The sequence below is a fragment of the Pyrgilauda ruficollis genome, unplaced genomic scaffold (genome assembly GCF_017590135.1).
Source record: "Pyrgilauda ruficollis isolate IOZ18807 unplaced genomic scaffold, ASM1759013v1 scaffold3, whole genome shotgun sequence".
NCBI lineage: Eukaryota > Metazoa > Chordata > Aves > Passeriformes > Passeridae > Pyrgilauda > Pyrgilauda ruficollis.
This window is the reverse complement of record NW_024524377.1, coordinates 15,029,671-15,055,419: the sequence shown is the minus strand read 5'-3', so window position 1 is coordinate 15,055,419 and position 25,749 is coordinate 15,029,671. Positions and strand designations below refer to the sequence as shown.

Here is a 25,749-nt window from a genome sequence, read left to right as displayed (position 1 = left end):
TTTATACAACTATTTCTGTTGGAAATTTAAACAGAAAAGAGTGTGCTGACCCTTAGAATTGTCTAAGATTATGTTTGAGGAGCATGGATTCCCTCAGTCTTGAACAAGCTGAAATCTCTAGTCCCAAAATACTAACTGTAAAAAGAAAGGAAATAAAAGCAGACAATATCACTAAAAAGGTATATCCCCTTCCAATCATCATTTCATTTGAGTAGAATTATTCATTTTAATAGCTTTTGAAGTAACCTCTTTTTTAAATAGAATTGTTTTTAAATAGCAGGAGAATAAGAAATAAGCATAAGTGGGAAAAGGGTTTAAGATTTCATGAACATGAATGTTGCCCAACTGAGTAATAACTGAAGGTTGTCACCATCTGATGTTTGTTCACCGTTCTGCGTAAAATGAAATGGTGTTCTGAGTCCCATAGGATTTGGAGATCATTTGCAGCACAGAAGGCAATAATTAGCATTATTGCTGACAATCCCAAACACTGAATAGAGACAAAATATAATTTACCTTTTTATCCTTAAAGGTCTTGTTCCTTCATGTCAGAATTCAGTCAGACTGAAAGAGCAGCCAAAGGAAATTTGTTTTATCTGGTGCTCACACAATGCTTGCTCTTTGCAACAAAGCAAACATTTCAGCTTCCATAGCCAGCAAATTAAGCAGTGCTTACAAACATAATCCTTCCAAATAAAATTGAAATCCAACTTAGATAACACCAGCAGATAACAAATCCATACTTTTAAAGGAATAATAAGCTTTAGGCATTGACAAATGTAGAAGTGGAGCAAAAGGCAATACTCCTGTGGTATCCTTTGTCACACCTTCAGCTGAACTAGAACTACAGCCTCAGTGTAATTTGTCTGTGCATGAAGGTTTCTAACACCACAAAATTTAAAGTATAGATAGATGTCAAGGACGCTAACAGATCTTTCTCTGACTTTTTATAATTTTTGGTTGTGTACACTTTCTAATGAGAGTAAACTCTTTGGTTGGGAATATAAGCCAATGATAATAGGTTTGCTTTGGGAGAAAAACACTACATCACTGCAAGAAAAGTCATTCACTGGCCGTGAGAAGGCTGGCAAGGTTATCATGTGGTGGATAAATGAATTTCATTACATGCTTAATAATGCAGATTTTATGGATATAAGATATGCTTCTTAATGTTTGCTACAGGGGACAAGAATCAACCTACTGTGCAAAATTGTCAATGAATTTATTTGACCTGGCAGACACCACGAATTTCACAGAAATCTAGTTTGCCAAAACACTAAATAATTGAAGCTTAGTTCTCAAAACTACAATGAAGTACTTTTTGTCCTGTTTTTGCTATGTTTACTGGAAGTTGGAGTAGATACACTGGCTAATTTTTGATGTGGTACATTTCTTATTCTAGGTTCTATCCTTAGGGGCTGATGTTCTACCAGAATATAAACTCCAGACACCTCGCATCAACAAGTTTACTATATTGCACTACAGTCCTTTCAAAGCTGTCTGGGACTGGCTCATCTTGTTGCTGGTCATATACACTGCCATATTCACCCCTTACTCGGCTGCCTTCCTTCTGAATGACAGTGAGGATCGAAAGAGAAGAGAGTGTGGATATTCCTGCAGCCCACTGAATGTTGTAGATTTAATTGTGGATATTATGTTTATCATTGACATTCTAATAAACTTCAGAACAACATATGTAAACCAGAATGAAGAAGTGGTAAGTGATCCAGCAAAAATAGCAATTCACTACTTCAAAGGCTGGTTCCTAATTGACATGGTTGCTGCAATACCTTTTGACCTGCTGATTTTTGGCTCTGGCTCTGAAGAGGTAAGCTTACATGAATAAGAAATCTTAAATCTTAATCTATTACTTCACGATGATATTCTGTGTATCCTAAAGTATTTTTTGCTTGTCATTTAATAGCTGCTTAGTACTTCCATGCCATCTTTTAATGTTAAACAAAAATTGAATCTTCCTTTGTAGAATAAGGTACAATATTAGCTTTCATTGACAAGAGAAAACATTGAATGATTCATCTAGTATTTTTCACTTATACCATATTTGATACTGTCTTTAGAAATAATAGATATATTGTGTATGAAGGACTTGGTCCAATGGTTTTATATAAGAATTGCTGCTTTGATTTTTCACTTTTTAAAAACTGCCCATGATGCAAGTGCTTTGTAGGCATTGCATCATTAAAATAATTTTTCTCTGCTCAAAATGTTTAGGTCAGATGTTTACTTAGCAGAAAACAGAGTAGTTGTAGCATAAACTATACTAGTTATCAAAGAGATTTGGCTGTTGTCAATTTTATCAAGAATATGGACTATCAAAAGAAGGAAAAAAAATATTACCTTGACAAGCATGATCTATCTACACAACAGAGTAAAAAACTGTTTAATATATGCATCCAAAACTGGCCTAAAGGTATATAAAATATATGCTATATTTTGGATTCCTGACCCAGTTCTTCCAAACAATTTTATTAAATTTAAGAAGGGATAAAATCATAATATTTTTTTCTGAAAAGTAGAGAATTCTGTGATGCACAGAATGCAGATTTTTTAAAAAAAAAAAGCAGCAAACCAAGCAAAACATAAATGAGGAGTCTAGAGAAACATAACATAAAGCTGTGCACTAAAAATAAATGTTACTAAGGAAAGCAGTAAGAAGAGAGAGAGCAATATAAAGCACAGAGGGAACATATTAATAGTTCTTTTACCAGAAGAGAACTTTTTTATTCAGAAGGTGACTAAAAAGCCCAGAGATTTAAGAGAAAATCTGATCACTTTTTGCATTAATTATCTGTGGCATTTGTCCATCTTTCAGCAAATAACTTTTTCTGTGGTTTTCTGAGCACAGATACATGAAAGACCAACATTTTCATAATGGCATTACTTCTAACTCAGACTACAACATTGCCCTCCAGGCATGGTCTACATCCCTTTCTGATCATTGATCACTTGTCATTGCCAAAAATTATTTTCAACGATTAGAAGTGTGGAACATAAAGTATTACAACAGGGATCAATTCCAAAGTTCATTGAAGGAATGTCCCTGAGCATCATGCTTCCACACCTCCACTGTTACAGGTGTTCTTAAAAGTAAAGTGCCAGATGCTAAAGTCATGCTAAAGGAATAACTTTAACATAAGATAACATTACAGATTACGGTAACAAACAAGTGCATTCTTGCAGATGAGTAGACAGATAAAAAAATGTGGAAGTTGAAACAGAAATCATTGGACCATGTAATGACTTTTTCACTATTGCAGATAAAGTAAATTGATTCTTTATTCCCTCAAAATATAGTAATTTACCAGTTTCTCTACCTGGAAAAAAAATGGGTTTGTTTATCTAAGCAGCAATGATGCTATATAGGTTATGTTCCATTCACCGTGCCATCATAGCTTCTCTCTCTCATTCATGGTATTGAATATGTCAATCACTTTTCTAAGCTGCTACTTACTGCAGATTTTCTTCCTACATTGCTAACTATAATATTTCACCAATGATCCCTTTTTCATGGTTTAGCAAGAAGAGGGAAATGTAAAACTGACAGAATGGAGCATTTTTCATTTAATAGAATTTTTTCAGTCATGAAAGCTATCTTTTTTGTGAAATAGCTCTTTTTTGTTATCTACAGATTCTTCAAATAAGATCCCCAGTGAAAAACTGTATTGAATAGTCTTTTTATTAAACAACATAAGCTCTAAAGAGAGCTCCACCTGTGCTCACGCAGCTTTAAAACACCTTGATATCAAATGGAGTCTTGAAAGGGCAGGAGATAATAATCCAAATACCACATACAGCACTATCCAAATGCTTCTATTTGAGCCATACTTTTTCATCCATAAGAAAGCAAGAGTTAGACCGTTAACTTTCCAGTTTCTAAAATAGGGAAATAATGTAATTTTAAAATTTTTTTCTGCTTAATGAGACTCACAATTATGATTGGTTGTAAATAATTCTCTCTTTTTTGTGTGTGTGTTGTGAAAGTTAGGTGGCTTCCCTGATATTTGGGAAGATAAAAATCATGAGTAGATGGAGAGGAAAGAAGAGAAAAGAAAAAAAAAATCTGATGTGATTATCCAACTACTCTTGAACTTGTAGTCCAGCAGATAGGTATGATGGAAACAGAGAAGCAAGCAATCCAGAAAAGAGAGCAGCATCTATCAGGTTGCTATTTGCAGATATTAATGGCTGGCACCAGATGGGGTAAGGTAACTGACAGAGTAGGACCCCTGCCCTCTTGGGCGTTGTGCTGATCAAAGTATTCCAGGACACCAACAAAATTACGTTACATGAGACATAGTTCTGAAACCAAGAACTTCTGTCCCTGGCCAAGCGACTCATGGGAGGTGTACTGTTACTATGTGAAGGCTACATCTGTGCTGAGAAGTGGACAGCATGTAAGGCACATCAAAATTTGTGGACCATGTTTTCACCTCTGCTGCCAGCTCTGTTTTAGTGTTAAAGCCTCTTTTGATGCTTTAAGCATATCTAGTCTCATTCATGCTGATTTTATCCTTAAGAGATGAAATTTTCTTGCATTATATACCTTGAACATACTCCAGAGCTCAAACTGATGTATCTAAGTATAGGATTGACACTGAGTATGAATAATATTAGCAAGTTTTATCTTAAGAATGCGGTGGAACAGTGATGACATATTGTAGATTAACAATCTACCATCTGAACTATTTAAGGGGCAGTGCAAGAATATGTGGTCTCTTGCATGATGCAGACATATGGCTACATCTGTAATAGAATGTTTCAAACACCCCACTAAAAACAAATCTTAGCTTTTCTTAAGAGTTCAAAAATATATAACCCTGATCTACCTACAAAGAAAAAATAACCTGATCACAATATTTACATGTTTCTGAATCTCAGCCTGGGCATAACATTTTGAAGGTTGTGGTCTTTCAGACTATTGAGGTCACTAACCTTCTTTATGTGGCAATGAGAAATTCACCCTGAAGTTATTATTTGGGGTATTAAACTGAACTAAGGAGTGTTACCATACATTATTCTCTTGCTCATTTACTCAGAAAATATGAACAATTTATTGAGTTGTCCACTGAGAAATGCAGCCAAGAAAGATTTGTTTTGTTCCAAGAGTTTTGGGGTTTTCCTCAGAAACGTGGTAAATGCAAGGATTTAATAAAACATAAAAACTAGTCTAGTACTTGTTGCAAAAAAAAAGCTTTAATGTGATGCATACTACTGTCAGAGTGGTTTGTGAGGCTTGGAAAACTTTTTCTGTTCTGTCATGTAATATACATGCATGTTAAAAAAAAAAAAAACCTAACCAACAAATAAACAAACAAACAAAACATTAAAAATGTATGCACTCTTGGCATTTACTGAATACTTTAATATATGTTCAAACTTAATGCAAGGAAAAAAGGTAGCTGAGGTTTTTTTTTTAATCCAGTTGTTCCTCTTAACAATGCTGTCTATTCCTTCTACAAGGAATTAGCAAATATGAAGATTATTTACTAACTGAAATTTGAAAACTTATATTAATAACCTCTAAATTCCTTTAAAAAGGTTAATGCCTCAAAGAGGCTGCAATGGATAATAGCACATGTCTGCACTAAAAATCTTGAAATACATTCCTGCTTTACACTTCGCCAATTTATTTTTCTTAATGTGTAGTGCTTTTATCACTGTCTCTTGCCACTACACCTACAAGACGCAAAAAGATTCATCAGGAGCAACTTTTCCATGATGTTCTGTTCACAGTACTTTATCTTCTTTCACCTGTATGAATTTTTTTATCACTACAAACAGGAGGAATCTTGTAGATATACTCTTCGGGACACTTCTGCTCTGTTATTTCTCTTTGTGAAATATGTGTGTCAGGGCATTGCAAGGAGTTTCTAAGTTAGGATCAAATACAGTCACACAGCTTTCTTCAAAAATACTTATTATCTATGTGGACAGTCATATAGTTATGAATAGTTCCAATAACTTACACACTTTATCATGTTAAAAAACCATTAATCTATTGGATCATTAAATCCATTATGGTTAGCTCCAGAGTCCAGATCAAGTGAAATATTCAACGTGAAAGGGTATTTAGCACATAATGACAACTTCAATATATCTTGATTTTAAATGTACATTTCTTATTTTTTTCCCCTGGTTTTATAATAAAATTGATAGCTGAAAGAAAATACAATTAAATTTACATTGAAATAGGTTCTTCTACTCTTTGATTCCCCCCAAAAAAATGGAATTTGTAGTGGTTTATTCAAGCTTACTATTCATGAGAATACATTTGCTAACAGAGAAAATTAATTCCTATCTTATTTTTACAGACAACTACATTAATAGGCCTTCTGAAGACAGCTAGACTGCTGCGTTTGGTGAGGGTAGCACGGAAACTGGACAGATACTCCGAATATGGTGCTGCTGTTCTGATGCTCCTCATGTGCATATTTGCACTAATTGCACACTGGCTTGCTTGCATTTGGTATGCCATTGGAAATGTAGAAAGACCTTACTTGGCTCACAAGATTGGTTGGTTGGATTCTTTAGGAGAACAACTAGGAAAGCATTACAATAAGAGTGATGCAAGTTCTGGACCATCTATCAAGGACAAATATGTTACAGCACTTTATTTTACCTTCAGCAGTCTGACAAGTGTAGGATTTGGAAATGTGTCTCCAAACACCAACTCAGAGAAAATCTTTTCCATCTGTGTCATGTTGATTGGCTGTAAGTAACTTTATTGTGGATTTTAATCTTTTTTTTTTTTCTCTCTGTGTTTGATGGCTTAACATTCTAAACTAATAAGATTATAAGCATGCAGCCGGAAGGGCAAATTCCTAGGGAAAGGAATGTTATATGCAAAAATATGTTGTGACTCATTCAGTGTCAGGAAGTAATCAAGTTGCTTGACTACTCAAAATCTGTTATCCAAACTGTTAGAATATCTGTGTTGTATAGCAGTGTCTGTAAGAAAATCCTGTATAAGGTAAGAAGGTAGTTTGGAGAGGATTTAGGAAATTATATCCCATCATATTAGTATAATCATAATTATATTTTATTTTTCTATTTAAAACTGAACCTATAAATGTATGCATACCTTTTTAACTCTTCCCTGTGTTCTTAACTTTTCCTTAGCCGTACTCATCTGCAAAGCCCAATGATATGTCTTAAGTTTTGTTTCTCTTTAATCCAGCATTAATGTACGCTAGCATTTTTGGAAACGTATCTGCAATAATCCAAAGGCTCTACTCGGGAACTGCACGGTACCACATGCAGATGCTGCGGGTGAAGGAGTTCATACGCTTTCATCAGATCCCGAACCCTCTGCGGCAGCGACTGGAGGAATACTTCCAGCATGCGTGGACATACACCAATGGCATTGACATGAACATGGTATGTTCTTCTGTTTTTCAGGCAGAGATGCTGAGCAATAGATAAATGCATGAGAAATTAGAAAGAGACTTTAAGTCTTTAGTATTTATAAACTCTAAAAGTACAAGCTTAACAAGGTGGATATATACCTCAGTTGTTTACAATCAAGCACTACATGTTTGGCATACAAACATTTCACTGCCTAGGTTATTCACAAGTATATCAGTAATCTGAATTCTCACTGTGTATAGGAAAGCTTGAGAACTATAGGTGACTTCTGTAAGCTTAAACAGAGAAAAAAAAAATGTAGGTTTCTTATTTCAGATATAGGTGTTCTGGAAATTTGTTTGTTCTTCGCCCTGATTTTCCATTTCCAGTATCAAACAAGAGAACCTGTGTTGATATCTACAGAGCTACTGTTCTATAAAAACTGTGGAGATCAATTCTTTTTCCAAATCCTTCCATGTAATCTAGAACAGGTATATTGGGAATGGATTGAAGAGAGGAGCAGGCAGGTTTAGCTGCTCTTTTCAAAGAGAAATATTTGAATCACATGACAGTCTGAAAAGTAATTCATTTGCATTCCCAACATGTAATTCTGCACTGAAAATCAACACTAGCCATTTAGCCATCCACAGAAACTCATTTCTAGGGACTGACAAGGAATAACACTCATTTTTTCTGGTTTTGATAAAAAAACTCCTGTAATCTCTCCTTCTATAAATACATGGCTAGCTAAAAAGGAATAACAATCTGCTAGTGAGCAAAAGTAAGCATCTATATGTCTGTCTTATTTTCTGGAGATAGAAGCATTTTTTCTGAAAAGTCAACATCAGTTTGAAGACGCTGAGAGCATTGTACATGTTAAGGACCTGTGAATCTGTAGGGATGCTTTCCAGAGGTATTCAGAGCTGCAGACTAGAAACTGCAGAACTCTCCAGAAAACTGTCAAGAACAAGAAAATCTATACACTTTTGCAACAATTTAACTAGAAATCAACTTCCAAAATTTTGACATGCATTCAAACAGCTTTCATGTGATATCTACACATACATTTCTGAATGACTGTCAGAGTACAACATTTTTATGCAGCAAACAAAAAATGGTCTTGATTAATATCTTTTATAAAGGTGAATCACTGACAGTTGGACTTTATGGTTACCATTAAGTAAAGCAGATCTTAAAAATACAATAGAAAATTAATATATTTGGCTTCACCTGCCACTTCCATGTGTCCCCTCCAGAGGGAAATATGTCCAGGGCAGGACAAGGACAATTGTATAAACCTCTGCTGGGGATTACTGCAGTGGAAGGCAGCATCAGTAGCTTCATCCTGTGAGGTCCTGAATAGCCCTAATTCCTTCTGATGGCAATGGAACGGTGGGGTACTCAGCACTTTGCAGGATCAGGCCCTTAAGCTGCAGGTGCATTCAACCTAAGCCTAAAGCAGCTCACTGAATTATTTCTGAAGATATTACAAAGTCATATATGCCTTAACTAATTCATTACCACTAATGGATATACTAAAACCTCCTGGTTCACATGAAATAGTAACTATAACTGGATGTTGTCACGTGAAAAGTTGCATAATTTGGAAACTGGTGTACAGAAATTAGTCCTGGATTTGTCATGAATGTGAAATAACAATTAAGTGCATTAAATAGCCCATATTCTGCAATATGATTGTGAGGCAGTATGGAGGATTTGTTTTTAATAAAGTGTGGAAAAACCCTCAAGTTTAGTATCTTGTTTCATTGTATTTTATTCCTTATTCTGTTCACAGTTCTGTCCCTCAAGTTTTTGTCAATCACCTTATTTTCTTTAAGAGTTTGAATATATTACACTTAGTACAAGGATAATATAAGAATTGTGTGATTTACATTGTACTTATGAAAGATTTATCTCTTTCCTGTCTGCTTCACACCTAAATACATGGAATAACACCACCCACTGGTAAGAGCAGGAGGTATTTATATCAAATTTAATTCCAGTATAAAGTGTGAAGAATATCCATGTTATCTGTTGGGTTTAGAGCTTGTTCAATGCTTTCTAATTTTAATTGTAACTTTTTGCATGATGAAGGGGTAGATAGCAAAGGGAAATAATCCAGGCAGAATCAGATGTGGGGCAAAATGGTTACTAAAAATTAGACATTAAAAAATGTTAATCTAACCATGTTTATTAATCACTGTTTTACCCCACAACTCAAGTCATGCTTCTCTGCCCAAAAAAAGTCATGTGCATATTGGTTTGCATTAGATAGTTGCTCTGTAGGAATGTCACTGACGAAGTTGTCATGCTGCTGATCATTCTGCATTTTTCTTTGTGTGAATGCTCTTGGTTTACACCATATATGCATGTTAACACACGCACCAATGAAGTTTTCTTGGCTATTAGCCATGTGCATATGAGTTGGACTTGCATGTGGTTTTTTTCTTAATTTTGCATGAAATATTTGCATTTACAGAACAAAGGACTGACATTGTCCTCAAACAAATGTGTTTGACTCCTGCTCATGTCTACTTGGAGATTTTTGTGAATTCTGAAGGCAGAATTTCATCCAATATCTTTTTTCTTCATTTCATGACTGAAAGCTGAAAAAAATAAAAAATGTAGTCCTCTTTCTCCTTTGAAATATGAAGTGCATAATCATTTACATTTTATATATACATATATATATGTACATGCAACATATACACACACATACTCATATATATATATATATATATATATATATATATATATAAAATAACATGGAGACTATATTTCAAAAGATGCTTTAAATTATCCTCAGTAATATATTTAAGAATCCAGGTAAAGTGGAAAATAAAATATAAAAAAAGACATTAAACAGAAACCCTTTTAATATCAGGAGTAATTGTGCACTAAGACTAAACTTGATTTTCTAAACAAAATTCTACACCTTAGATTACAAACCAGAAGATAATACTGTATGCTTATTTGAAATTGTTAAACTTAAAATTAGCTTTAAAGACCTGCAAGTGAAATATGCTGCGACCTTGTTTATTTGTTCATTTGCTCCCTTCTGCTCCATTTCTACATATTTTTGATTATATTTCATTACATAATGTATTTTGGTTAAAAACAGTTCCACATAATTATGCATGGACTGGATAAACAGGATTTGGGATTTATTTTAATCTGGATAAAAAATCTTGAGTCTATAGAATAAGCATAATTTAAATCATGTCCCTATGTTATACACTGGCAAAGTCAAATTACAAAAAAAATATTTACATTGCATATTGTTTCATGAAAGATGTCACCAGTCCCAAAGATTCCAATTCTTGTAATATTTTTAATTATCCTGTTCTAGTTTTCCTAAATTGTTTTTGTCTTCCTTTTCCTCTTTCATTCCTATGTTATCAGTCCAGTGCTGATAATAGCATGCCTATGATGCTTACCCTAAAAAGATTAGTTATTTAGTGTTTGAGATTTTTTTTTAAGTTATGCATGTATTTTTTAAAATCCTGTCCCACCCTTTCCATGGATCTTCTGTGCATCTGAATAGCTTTATTGGTTTATTTTACATTTGAAAAGAGTTTGAAGAAGTAACTAAGTGGGAAAAGCTGAAAAGCGTTTAGCCCAGTGTAAACATTTATTAAAATTTTGGGTGTGGGACAGATGTCTTTTTGGATTGGGTTTTGTCCTATAGCATGAAAGGGGAGAACAAGTCAGAATTTTTATGAATGAATGTATGATTTCTCCTGCAAGCATCCAAGCAAATGGTTCATTTTACCATTTTGATAACTGTCTTGGCCACTGTGATCATACCAGTAGAGTAGAACACACACCTACCTTGAACCAGCAATTCTATAGTGGCAAATAAAGCCAGGTTCACCATTGCCTTGAACAGGCTTCTTTTGTAAGAAATTGGCCACTGACACCTGGTTGACATCACTACATTTTTCATTCTTGCTTTTCCTCCCACTGTGATCACTTCTTACAACAAAACCAGTTTTAGCAATAGAACCAGTGCCACTAATATATTTGAAGCAGAGGATTAGAGAAGTAAATTAGGATTTCTAAAACAGCAAGGAGAAATTCTTTGTACATCAAAAGACCAACGCAAATTAGATGTGTTTGAAACAAAACCTAGCAGTAAATTCTTTAACCGAGAGAATATGTAATCATGTTGGAACTTGGTAGTGCTATTTGCCTGTATGTTAGAACAGAAATCAACATACAAACCAGCCGCAAAGTACCTTATGATTAGCCATAACCTTGTTTTTTATTTTCTAAAAAAGGCAACTTTAAAAATGTGATTGCCTCTATTGAATTGAGCTATAGAAAATAAGACCTCATAAAAAATACTTTCAAGGATGTCCATCTATTTCTAAATGATCCTTTATCAGTTTCTCAGTGCATTGTATTTTGTGGTATAAAATCTCAAAAAAAAGAGCAATTAATTTTTCAATCATCGTATTTTTTGATTGACAAATCTGGTCAATTTTCAACTTCTACAGACTTAAAACTTTTCTGTCAGTAAGGGAGTCAACAGTTGAAGAAACTGAAAAAATTTTCCATCTGCCTTGTTCAGCAATGTATCATATCACAGAGCTCACTTTTCAGATGTACTCAGAAACTGTAATAGGACTCTAGAAGAATGGTCCACTGCAGCTTCACTAATTTCAGCATAAAGATGTCACACATCTGTGTTGTGGCTATGACTGAAAACAAAAGGTCCTATTCTTGGTAAGGTTGTCAGGCTTCAATCTCATTGAAAGGTGAATTAGCTCATTATCACATACTGCTTCTCTCTCTCAACTGTTGAAAGGAAACATACTGAACATTAAAAAAAAAACCCATTCCATACAAAGAAGAGGATTTTTCAGAAATATTATTTTTTCTATGTGGTGCCCAAGAGCTTCTGGAGCAGTATTATTGCCAGCTGTGACCCTGTTCTTTCTTTTCTAAATGCTGAAAATGCTTGGAAATGTTTCAACCTTCTACTTACAGAAATAATTAATTTCTGTAATTAATTATCACAGGAATATTGAATAGTAAATTCTAAATTCTTTCTAGAAATAAAATTGCTGAATTACAGAAATGTTTAGCCTAGATAATGTTATTCAAATACAATAGTCAAATGTTTGTGATGGAACTAAATCCCACACTATTCTCCATCAGAGGAAACAACTACTGGGGGACAGAGATCCTAATTCAAAATCTAAACAGTGCAATTTGTGCAGCTGGAGAATATCAGGTCAGCCTTAAAATTAGGTGGCTGGCAAAAAGATGAAAATTAAATACACAGGTTATTTCATCAAATATATGAATTAATATTAATTAATTTCACTAATTCTTTCTGAACAAACTAAGACAAAAGGTTAATGAAAATAACAGGTTTTAATATAAAGTTCAGATTGTATTATTCAAATATTTTGGGAACTTTATTCAGCATTTTGTATAGCCAATGTCAACATAGCCTGAGATCTTACTTAGGAAGGTGAGAATCAAATAGATATTAAGTACATGTGGTCATGACATAAAGTGAATTTTCTCCTGCCTCTTTGTACCTTCAGCTGCTCAAATTTTTTGCTGTGTTAATTTTTGGTGTGGATCAGTTTTTTGGTATGGATCAGTTTCTCAAACCATTTCACAAGGAAAGGTCATGACAAGGCAGGAATAATCAGACAAAGTGGAGAAGGACCAGAATACTCTTTCAGTTTATGCCATCTGAAATTCTCAGATGACTTGGGAATATTCCTTTATCTTTCCCTCTATATGCTGGGCACCTGCCACTCATAAACAAGTCTGACTGGTTCTAGGACAAGAAAGCCTTAGTCACTAGTTTCAACATATCCCAAACACAGCCCAACACACAAGAGCCCTCTTGTGCTCTCTTCAATTGCTGTTTGGTATTTAATGATCCCACCTATATTTCAGCATAGAAAATGTGCAACAGAAGACTATATACAGAAATAAAGGAGTATCTTTGATTGTAAAGCTACAAGCACTGGAGAATGTCTCATACTAGGAAAGGGAATAGTTCTAGTTCCATGCTAGAACTGGGACTGCTCAGCCACATTGGAGGAATAAAGGCTCACAGTGGATCACATCAATGTGAACAAATACCTGAAGGGAGGGTGTAAAAAATGTGGTACAAGTTTAATTTCAGTGGTGCCCAGTGACAGGACCGGAGGTAATGGTCACACACTGAAACTGGAGGCTTTGACAAAGACCAGTAAACACATTTTTACTCTGAGGATAACTAAGCACTGGTAGAAGTTGCCCAGAGAGATGAAGGCATCTCTGTCCTTGGAGGTATTTGAAAGTCATCCTGGCATCACCCTGGCTACCAGCTCTAGGTAGACCTCCTTCAGCAGGGAGGATGGACCAGATGATCTTTCCAACAGGATCATTTCCAACCTCAATCATTCTGTGATTTTGTTGGTATGGAATGAGGTATTTCTATGTTTAATGAAAATTATTGTAGCTAATATCCTGGTTTGCTTCAGGTTAAATACTTTCTAAATATTTTCTGTGAGTCATATGTCAATACCTGTTCCAGAACTGAGGATTAAAAATCTAAAAATTGTAATGAATTTTATAATTAATGCAAAAAACCCAAGGTTATCTTTGCCCCAAAGAGTTGCTTGTTGCCTGAGATTAAAGCACAAAGATGTGTCCAAACCTGTTGTCACAAATGTGCCTGATAAATGTGTGATACCTTGCTGTCATCCTGAAAAGAAACTAATGAAGCTGGACTCCCTCTCCTCATAAAAAGATCACATTCTTCAAGGCAGTATGAATCATGTCCTTACTATCCTCATGAAACAATCACTTATTGTATGTAAAATGTTTTACATCTCTCTAGATGGTGTTATCCTCCTCTGTAAGCATGCCACCTAGACAAATCAACGTTATTTGACGTGGAGTAAGTTTTATTCCAAACGGGAAGAGATAACTGAACTTGGATTTGATAACTATCAATGGCAGACAACTGAAGCCTGTGGTCACAGCATCTTAACTGATTTTCCTTTACTTTTTCTTTCTCAAGGGGGGAGGGCTAAAGCTGATTTTATATCTTATTACACATCTTTTAAAAATATCTGTGTGTATTTCTTGAATTACGCATGAGTTCTGATTCCAAACATGATTCTAACAATGAGAATCAAGATTTTTCTCACCAGGACCCTGTGGAATCACAACCGAGGAGATATTGTGTATAACAATAGAAATATATTAGGAAAGAATGAAACAATTGAAACTCAAATCAGTATTTAAGTGATTTATTAGTTTTGGGTTTTTCATTAATAATAATATTATTAAACAGCAGTTCTAATTTTATAATTTTTAATTTTTGTATTCTGAAGACTGCATGGATGATTTTCTAATATTTAGTACAGGCAGAGTGTGTACAAATTTGATGTTGATTCTCAAAGTATAATATAGTTTTCAATAAAATTTCAGTAATGAATTCAGAATACAAGAATGAATGTAACAAATATTTGAGAGTTTGGGTTGGCAAAATGTCTGTACTGCACAGCATAAAACTTAGTCTGGAAATGTCAAATTCTGTATTATGTCACCTGCTGGACTTAGATTAAACACCTCACTACACACAATGTGTGCAATATGGTAAGCTCTTTTTGGTAATGTAGGTTTTGCCATTGTTTTAACAAATTTATCTTCCAATCAGCTTTTTCTTGAATTTCTAAGCTTGTATTAATGGAATCATCTCCATTGGAAACCAATGTTATTAGTCTTCCTTTTCGGCATTTTAAAACTGTGATATTTATGAGTAGATGTCTTTCCTCTCTGATGTATAAAACTACTTTAGAGTGTAAGCTCCATGGAGCAGGGACTTTTTAGTCACAGATGCTTGAAAAGAGGCTGGTATATTTCAGATGTCATTGACATTTAAATAACTATCAACTGATATGCAATGATTTTCGAACAGTTTCATGACAAATATAAATTAATTGTAAAAATAATTGTTTCTATAAGGGAATATCCAAAGTATCTTCAGAAATATAAACCAACACACATTGTCTGCATGGGTTTTGCTTAATGGTAAAATACAATCCCTTGAAAATCAAATAAACAGCTGATGTGAAAAACTAAAACTATTTATTCTAAGTGTAAGCTAACTGCTCATGACTTCCTAACAATTCAAATACACTTTTCTTGTAAGTACTTCTGAATTCAAAATACATTTCCTTTTTCACATCCTATAAAAAATGGAGCTCCTCTAAATTGTATTCAGATACATACCTAAAAAACAAATTAATTCAAAATAGGTCTTTTGCACTCACATGATTAAAGAACAATTTCAAAATAAACACAATTCTTCTTCTCCTGTTTCATTTGGTGAATGTATTTGTTTCTCAGTTTTTCAATATCATTGAGCAAATAAGTTCCTACAACCTACAGCCTTTTTATTTCAAAATAATTACATTATATTAAAAAGCATAATTGGATACTGATATTTCTAGTGATTTGATAGATACTGAAAACAGAGTGATGACACACAAGCTTTTCATTTATCATATTTTCTTTTGCTTAGTGTTGTTGAATGCTGGCTTTTTCTGATGATGTATAAATTTCATGTGGTAATGCCATAAGTCTCAAAAAATTTTCTATATCTGTGTGTTAAAACACTGTTTGTTATTCACAGCATTGATTTCCATTAGCAATCATAAAAACATTTCAATTCTGAGAAAGGTTCTAATATCTCATTTTTAAAACATAGCTTGGCTTGTGCAGATAGAAGCCTCATATCAGAAATATGTTCATTTTCACCAGCAAGGGATATGAGTTATGAATAATTTCTGCAATGAGAGTGAGTGTAGAGGAATTTTTTGTGCTGAAGTAGAAATTAATATAGCAACAAGAATGAATTTTGGATATATCTTTGCAGAAATGTTTACAAATATATTTAAAAAGTGCAGAAGATAAACAAGCATGAAATAATAATAGACTGATCTAATAACAAAGAGACACATCCTGTTCACATATTCATAAGACTTGTAGCATCAGTACATACTTTGCCTTTAGTAATATGCAGCCGCTGTAGCTGCCCCTAGGGAAAGCATACGACCCAATCACATCACTGACAGCAGATAACAGGATATAACAGAGAAAGGGGGTGTGTCACAGTGTCAGCACGCAGAGTCACTCACAGTATTCCCTTGAAGTCAGTAGCAGAAGTGTTTATAGATTCTAAAAGAATCAGAGGTGTGTTATCCTAGAGAACTTAGAACTAAGTTCACACATAATGACCACATTGTAAATACTCCTGTCCTTCTAAACAAAATTAACATGTTGCCATGGTACCTAAGAGGAATCCCATGATTCTACTTCAGGCAAGCTCCTATTGTTCTGAGTAAAAGATGAGCAAGGACCACAGCAAGTAGCCCTGTTGTTTGCTGAACAAATCATCTGTCTATGAAAATCTGCACAACATTCTTGTTTCAATAGATCATGTTGCTTTCTTTCGGATAAAAATCGAAGTTCTACACTTGCAAGCAGATTGTATTAAACACAAAAATCCTGATAAAATGCCCTCACTCTGAAAAATATCTGATCTTCTTCAGACAGCTCTCGTTTTACAAATATCATGGTTATTTCAGCAAAAACCTCTCTTATAATAAATGCAGTACTTTGACAATTGATAAAAAGGAAATAGATATATGAGTCCAAATAAGTAAAATTTGGTCAAGACTTCCCCTTTCACTGTCTTATTTGTTATTTTCCTGCAGTATAGTCATTCATGTACCCTGATACCATTTCTTGCAATGAAAGAAATCTTAATAGCATATTTTGTAACCACTATACAGGTTAGTGTTTATAGGAGTACTCACATTGTAAAATCTTTGCAATATAGATTACACTATGAATTTGTTGAATTTTAATACTCCTACACCTTTTAGAGCCATGTCTATTTGTATGTCACTTCTTTCTTTTTGTCCAGGAAGAAAACAATAATTATATCAAGAACTTCCATAGCATTTGTATGAAATCTCTATGCTTGTCTTTCCAGGTCCTGAAGGGATTTCCAGAATGCTTACAAGCTGACATTTGTCTGCACCTCAACCAAAATTTGCTTCAGAATTGCAAAGCTTTCCGGGGAGCCAGTAAAGGCTGTCTTCGAGCTTTGGCTATGAAATTTAAGACAACACATGCACCTCCTGGAGACACTTTAGTGCACTGTGGAGATGTTCTCACTGCTCTTTATTTTGTGTCAAGAGGCTCCATTGAAATCCTTAAGAGTGACATTGTTGTAGCCATTCTTGGTAAGTACACTATTACAAGGCATATTAAAAGAGTCAGATTTTCAAAAAAAAAATTATTGTTTCTCCTGGGACGGGAAATTTGTAAATTTTTACTGTTTTTTTAAATCAAGCAAAGAAATAATTTAAGAAGAAAAATCTACTTTACTGCAATCATTCATGTGTACCAAAGAACCCACATCTTTGGATTTCTAAAGATTTATCTTTAGTCACATTAATCCCTAGGTGAAAGATAAGCTGCAAGTTGAGGCAAGGAGACATTCAATTATTCCAGTTCTGATTGTGCTGCAAGATCAAAAGTCAAGGCCACCTTGTTCTTAAACAGCGATGAAGGTATTGAGACACACAGACTCCTCTGTTTGCTAACTGGAGCAATCTACTCTGGGCATTCAAAATGTCTTCTAGAGATTTTCAGAAATATCTGTTTCTGCCCACTAGGCCTAAAGGAAAAGAAGAGAATAAGAGATTAATTTTATCTAGAAGTAATGACACCAGTGTTTCCCCTATATGTCTTCTTAACACATTCTTGTTTGTATAGCATGATGCGTTACTTGTTCTCTTTCCTAACAAAGTTGGCTCAGGACAATGCTCAGTCCAGCTGGGAGCTCACCTGCAGCTGCTTAGCTACAGCAATATGAAAAGTACAATAACTAAAACCTTACATAACATGACTACAGATTTCTCCAATTTTATATTAGATAATAAGAATGCAAAGAATGTACAGAAGCATATACCAGCTGTAATATCATTCATATGTTGTCTTTCTGTTAATTGGCCACTTTAGGAGCTTACACTCAGAAAAGCAGATGAAGCAAGATGTGGACTGGGGGCAGTATGTTTCAATACTTTGATTATTCTGTTTATACTTTGCAGGGTAGATATGTGAGCAGAACAAAGGTGTGCCTAAAGCAATCCTTCCCTAGGTTTAGATAGTGTTATCAAGATAATTTATCATCTCATGCTGTTGCAGCTCATCAGCTGGGCCTGCTTTAGGCACAAACAAAGTAGAGAGCATGCAAGTATAACACTGTGAGGTTTTTACTTAACTGTGTAAGAGTCTTGCCCTGATTATGAGCAGTGTGGTTCATCAAGGAATTCATCTCTCACGCCAAAAACATGTACATTTCTCTACTATTTCTATTGCACTTGCAATCAAGACAAACTGACAATTTTATGGATTCATCAATTTCTTCCTGGGCCCAAGATGCAGACTAGACAAGTTTTTCATATCATGCACATCATATCCCTGTGCTCTTACACTGTGGCAGAAAACCAGGTATTTGCAGGGCCATGCGACTATATCTCTTCCCACCTATAGCTGCCCACAACAGGGACTGCAGTCTGGATCCTCACTCTCGCAGGGAATGGTAGGTCAGACAGATGTGCACAGCTGTATCCAAAATAAACTAAGCCCACATCTGTCGTGTGATCCATGAGGTAGGAATCTGCCTATAGCTGGCTCCAGTGAATGAGACCCTAGTATTGTGAAGAATCTGCAAAAAAAGGATAGATGGTATAAAGGAAAATTACTCTGCATAGAAATGACTCAGAAATCTAACAGTTTATCAATAATTAGCCAAATATTAATTAGCCTCTTTCTGAAAATCCTACACACAGAAATGGACATAGAAACTACTTAGTGCAATGGGAATCTGTATCACTTCATGTAAAACCAAGTATTCTATGCCTCTGTCATAAAGAAATACATTATTCAATGTAATGGCTTATTCATGTTTAAGATAATAATCTCTGTTTAATTTTCTTTCTGCAGGGAAAAATGATATTTTTGGAGAGATGGTACATCTTTATGCAAAACCAGGAAAGTCAAACGCAGATGTGAGAGCTTTAACTTACTGTGACTTACATAAGATCCAGAGAGAAGATCTACTGGAAGTTTTGGATATGTACCCTGAATTTTCTGATCTCTTTCTCACCAATCTGGAACTAACTTTTAATCTGAGAGATGAAACTGCAAAGGTACATATAATAAGTGATTTTTCTCTCTTAATATTGTGCCAAATCTGTCCCACAGTAACAAAACTTGAAAATAGCATTTGAAAAACTAAGGTTAACAAAATGAAAAGCTAAAATCCTATATTTAAAAAATATGCTCTCCTGATTGCTTCTACTGAAGTCAGTTAAACTCAGCAGAAGTCAATGAAATTATTCAGATGATGTTAATCTAACAGGATTTGGTTCTATATTTAAATAGTATTAAGGTTTCACCCAGGGGGATTTTGTTAAAGCCATGGAAAATATGGTTTTATTAGATGACTATAGCCTAGGTCACCACAAGGGGTACTTTTGACACTAAATGTAATTGTACATCCATAAAATAAGGATAAATCAGATTATCTAGATTCCTTCTATGTCTAGCAATAGAAAATATTTAATTGCCTTTCAAATAAGAACTGTTAATTCCCTTATCTTGGCAGGCACTCTACCTCCTAGGGGACTAGAAACTTACAAGTAACCTTTCAACTTTCACTGTCTTCAGATTTGCAGGCATTTCTTGGTCTCTTTTTCCCACAGTGACTGTCCTAAATGTCCCCTTTTGCACAAATTACATATTCAGGAAAGTCAAAATATTACCAGTGTTTCCTAATTTCAGACTGACAGGATTACTCTGACTTGGGAAAGAAAGGGGACGCTTGGCCAAAGGGGGAGTGGGGAAATTCTCTTGCCCAGCTTGTGCTGCCGAGGCTAAAGGCTTCCCCAGAAGATTGTAGGTACCCCAGCCCTGGCCACGAGGCAGGGACTACACTGCCCACAGAATCACAGGTTTACATTTCATTATTTCTGAGATAATGTCATTTTGTGTCTTCCTTAAAGAAAAACAGAGGTTCAGTGAGAAGGAACTAACATAATTTGGCCTCAAAGGCCTTCTAAGAAAAACGGAGAAAAAGAACACTAAGTTTTGGGCTGCAAATCATAGGGACATCTTTGATAATCAGGTGGAAATCCTTATTTTTAAAAAAAATATAACAAATACAACTTCTAACAAGAAATGTCACTTTTTCTATTATGGCCATTTTTTAATATCGTTCTGAAAATAAAAGACCAATTATATTCTTTTTTTTTGGTCATGCCTTTGTGTGTATTGAAAAGGTAATAAATATTAATTACATGTAAAATACAACACAATGAATGTATAGCCTAGTGATACATTTAAGTTAAAACTGAATGTCCATATATTTGAAAAATTTCTTGAGGATAATTTCACATTAATGATTTAACTCTGAGCAATTATTTCTTCCAATTACATTGTCATCAGTGTTTAATCATGATTTTTTTCCTTAGATCAGAGACAAGGAAGGCAGGACAGGCTCAGCCATGCTTCTGAGCTTGCAAAATCACAGTTTTCCTCCAGCAATTCCACTTTCTTTCCACTGTCTATTGCAATCCAGAAACTCATCCCCCAAAAGCATTGAGCTCATTCTCATTTTCAAAACATCACTCAGATCTAAATTTGTTATCAAAATAATAGATGCTTCTGCTTCTACTTCTGCCCCTGCCCTCTTGTTTGTATGAAAGTACCTTTTTCTTCCGGCAGTTATTCCACCAGTGGGCCACCACTGAAGCACATTACTCACCAGGTTTAAAGTGAAGGGATAGAGAAAGATGTAAACGCTTCCCAGCTCCCCTCTGCCCTTCTCCTGCATGCAACTCTGCTTACTTGAGTGGTACAGGAAACCTCACTAGCACAGGGAATGGAAGTAGGTTAAAGCCAGTGCCATGGGTATGTACACAAAGAGCAAAACTGGTGTTATATTTGCTAATTTGTAAATTTCTTAAAGTAGAAAAAACAAGAGTTAAATGCATCTTTTACCTACTGGGGAAAAAAAACCAAAAACACTGCAATCTTCTTAAGAGGGATAGAAAAAAACAACATTGTGTTCTGGTACAGAAATAAGTATCTGAATGATCTAAATCTGATAAAGAGGAAGGGAGGGTCTAGAAAGATAAAATAATGAGGTAAAGTGCCTGATGCTTGTCAGGCCTATATTTATTGTAAAATATAACTCTTATAATCATTGCGAACTGTAACCTTTATAATCATTACCATCAGTCAAATATAAATATAATTGCAATCAATTACCACTTTACTTCTTGAAATAGTATACATTCTCTGTTAGAGGTTAATTTTTTTCATTAATTTGTCTAAGGTTATGTAAACCAGATCTGTGCAAGTTCAGAGAAGTTGATAACACATGAACACATGTATTTCCATGTAAACTTATTATCAGTATAATTTTATTTCACAATTAGGTGATGACAGTGTTGGTTTTGCTCAATTTGCATAAACTTTTTTAATGTTAGCCTTGGGCAATTCCATTCATTAGCTGGTGATGGAGAGGCTGATGCAGACTGACTTTAATATTGCCTTTTTTAAAGCTTGAACATGATTAACAGTCAATCACCTATTGCAAATCTGCCCTCTTTAGATGGGACTAATCTGTCATTTTGTTTCATATTTCATTCATCAAGTCTGACCTCGTAATAAGATCACAAACTACCAATGATACAGATGGAGATAACTGCAAAATACGAAGACGGAAATTGTCCTTCCAAAGTGAAATAGAGAAAGGTAATTAACTTCATTTCTTACATGAGACAGCACTGCCTCATTATTCATTGGTATTTCACTTGGTATGCTGGGTGCATTAGGGTCCATGTTGGCTGTTACTGAAGCAGCCCCTGAGAATCCAAATGGACAGCAAAACTTCTCTGCATTAACCCCTATATGCTTATGTAGCACTAGAAAATATATGGTTTACCCTTCCATGACTTCACATCTGTCTGTGAAGAGCTGTTCCAACATTAAGCTACCTTATTACCTTTGAGGCATGCATATATATATGTATATTATCTCTTAATATCTATTTTCTGAGACACCATGTTTTAAACTGTGTGGGCAACTTAGTCTGTGGATTATTTTATCTCCTCAGCAAAGTGCTTTGTTGAACTTGATGCTAGGTGATGTTTCTCCCTGGAATTGAAATATTTTAAAAATTTAAAATTTAAAATATTTCAGGACACTGTAGATTCACCATAGTCTGATTTTGATCCATATGGTAATGTGTAAAAGGTTGTCCTGGCAAAAGTTTAGGTATTACTTTATTGCTTACATTTACATTAGCAGCTTTTGAGAGTAAACCTAATGAAGGAAAATGCAGTGAAACATTAAACTTTTTCACCACTATTCAGTACTGCTAAATACCAGAAACTGTAGACAGTAGATCTGGTGAGACATCAACAGTAATGAAGACAGCTAAGTTGATACACATGGATTTTCATTTCTATGTAGGAAAAACACAATTCCTTGAATATCATTGCACTTTTATGGTTGAATGGTTTGTCTGACAAATTACTGTTTCTGTTATGCCTGTCTTTCACACTCCACAGTTAAACCTCAGTCCTAAATGCAGCATAACACAAATTTATAGAGTAACAGAGTAGCTGATAATAAATAGGAACAGTTTAAATATCCATAGCAGGTATAATGCACAATGAAGAGACCCTAATCCAGAGTGTGGCTATTCAGAACAATGACATTCCTGTTCGATCAAAGAAGCATCTTTAGGGCAGGAAGCCAAGACTGACAACAAATCTGTCAGGAAAATGTCCCCATGAAATATTCAATCTGCTCTTCACAAAGAATCTGTTGACAGAGATACTTTGCCTGACTAACCCTCACATTTCTTATGAGAAAACATATGCTGCTACCTAGACATGATGGAAGTGATCTTTTATGTTGTGCCTGCTGTAGAATTATAAATAGGCTACTCAGATGTCAGTGAGGTTCCAAGACCCCTAGGCTTTTATGGTTCTTGCCCAGTCAATTACACTGAACATCCTCTTTGAAATATTTATTTACATTACTTTTGAAAGAACATACTTTCCCACAGTTTTGTCTTTGAAAAAATACTTGCACCATTGGGGAAGAAGAGGCAAGCACCTTAGCCCTGGCAATGATTGTACAGCACCTGGTAATATGTGGGTTAGGCAGAAGTGAGGTACATTGGAAGTCCCTCTGAGGAGAAGATAAAACAAGTAGGAGTCCTTTGCCAAGTGCTGCGTACACTTTTGGTCCAGTGGCTTACTGCCCCTCTCTGGTCTCTTTTCAGATTCTCTACGTGTTCCCATGGCCACAGCAGACACCTCATAGTCATAGATCTTCAGTGTTACTTTTCTGTGGCCCTTCCCACATCCTCTTTGAGGTTGTAAAGTAGGTTCTACTAGAGGTACTGCTGGTTTTTAAAGTATTTTTCTATTGATTTCAACCCTTTATATGTAGGAGGGAGTGGCATCTTATTTTGATCCAGCATAGTCAGTCTATAATGATAAATATTTGGAGATGATCCTGCAGAGTTTTTCAGAACTGGAGGAGAAAAGACACAGTTTCTGAACAAACAGCTGGAAAAATGCATTTCTGGCCACAGTGTGCCAAAAGGTAAAAAAATACGTGTTGTATGAAAATCATAATTTGATTTCAGAACTATAGTTTGATCAGGATAAAGACTCCCAGAATTCTTACTGTTATATTTTGGTATTTTATTTCGCAATTATTAGAGGCACGCTTAGTAAATGCTCTTTGTTCTCGGATTCTTTACTTTCAGCTGTTGACCTACTAGCATATTATGTGGCCTGAAATTGTAATTTTTTTCCATCTTTAGTGTGATCATGATGTTTTCTCTGTTTTTGAGTGCTAAAAATGGGATTGTGTTATCTCAGCCTTTAGTTCATGCTAGCCTGATTTGGACCTTGTTTCCATGGTAACTCTTCCTGCACAAGTTTTATCAGGGGTTAAACAAAATCAACACAGCTCTCTTTTATGCATCTGCAGTTGGTACCCTTGGTTCTCCAATTTCACACAAGGCCTCACTCCACGTATACAAAATTCCACCATTTCTATCCCGTGTCAACAAAAACTGATGTTAACTGGTAAGGCTTATAAGGGCTCTGTCATAGTGTGATTTTAGAGGTTACGAGACTATTTGAGGGACCAGTTTGTTCTCTGGCTTCTAGAATCAGTTGCAGTATCAGAAGAGGACCCCTTCAAAAATGAATGCACACACTACATAGCAGCTTACGCTTGCTCCCACCCTAAAGAAATTCACATGCATGTCTTTCAGAATAATGGATGGTACTTCTTGCACAGGTGCAGGTGCAGACGTAGCCAGCTGCCATAGATCCTAGACAGTCAGCCAAGAAACTCTCTGAGACTGCTTAAAATTAGCAGCATTCCTGCCTGGCAGTTCCAAACAAAGCTCTCGGCTGGGTTGGCAAGTTAGCCTCCTGCTGAAAACTTTGTGACAATGAGCTGCTCCATCTATATTCAGTTGTCATTTTTAGCAGTGCAGAATACAATTTTTTCTTGCCCATTTCTCATTTACTTCTAGCAGTTCTGTGTGAGTTAGCTAATTTCAAGGGAAATACATTCAGGGCAAGAACTTTCTTTTGCTCTGCTAGTTCTGAGTGCAGTTCTATTATCCCATGCTGAATAGGGCATTTCTAGAGCTGTTTACACCAATATAAATATATAAATCCAATACAATATATGAATGGAAAATGCACAATGTAAGGAGACTCACTGAAAGCCTGAAAACTTGGGGCTTTGAAAAGACTCTTCTGAAGGTCAAGCATTATCATTTTTGCTAGCAACTTTTTTAACTTTTTGTTAATGTTGGCTCTAAAATCTTAACCTTCTTGGAACTGTTCTAGTCACAGCTGACGCAGGAAACTTATAACAAGAAAATTTTCGTTCCATGGATGTGATTTTAAGTGGTCACCAAGCAAAGTTCTCACAGATTCTTGTTACCCTGGGGCTTGCACTTGCCCACATTGACACAGACTGTGACAATCAAGTGGGATAGAAAATACATTTTGTTTCATTCTTAAAACATTATTAACTAATAAACTCATATATTGCTTAATTTGAAGAGTTATGTTTCCTGATCAGACTTTTCAAAAAGTGTCTACTGATCAATTCTCAAAGTAAGCACAAAAGCCAGAATTCTAAAAATCTTCTGAGTCTTGATTAATGTAACTACCCTAAGTGTTCATTGCTTGTAGGTGTCTTTCAGGCTAAGAAGCCAAGCCATATTAACAC

At 35.1% G+C, this 25,749-nt stretch overlaps 1 protein-coding gene across 1 annotated transcript in view; it reads left to right on the top strand.

Moving 5' to 3' along the window:
* The window catches only part of KCNH7 (potassium voltage-gated channel subfamily H member 7), a 209,000-nt gene that overhangs the window by 165,398 nt on the left and 17,853 nt on the right, over positions 1–25,749 (top strand). Inside the window, exons 7-12 of the mRNA XM_041473132.1 lie at positions 1,403–1,828; positions 6,333–6,732; positions 7,199–7,398; positions 17,387–17,639; positions 19,408–19,613; positions 22,125–22,224. Coding sequence (XP_041329066.1) covers positions 1,403–1,828; positions 6,333–6,732; positions 7,199–7,398; positions 17,387–17,639; positions 19,408–19,613; positions 22,125–22,224 — 1,585 coding nt within the window. The remainder of the gene's footprint in view (positions 1–1,402; positions 1,829–6,332; positions 6,733–7,198; positions 7,399–17,386; positions 17,640–19,407; positions 19,614–22,124; positions 22,225–25,749) is intronic.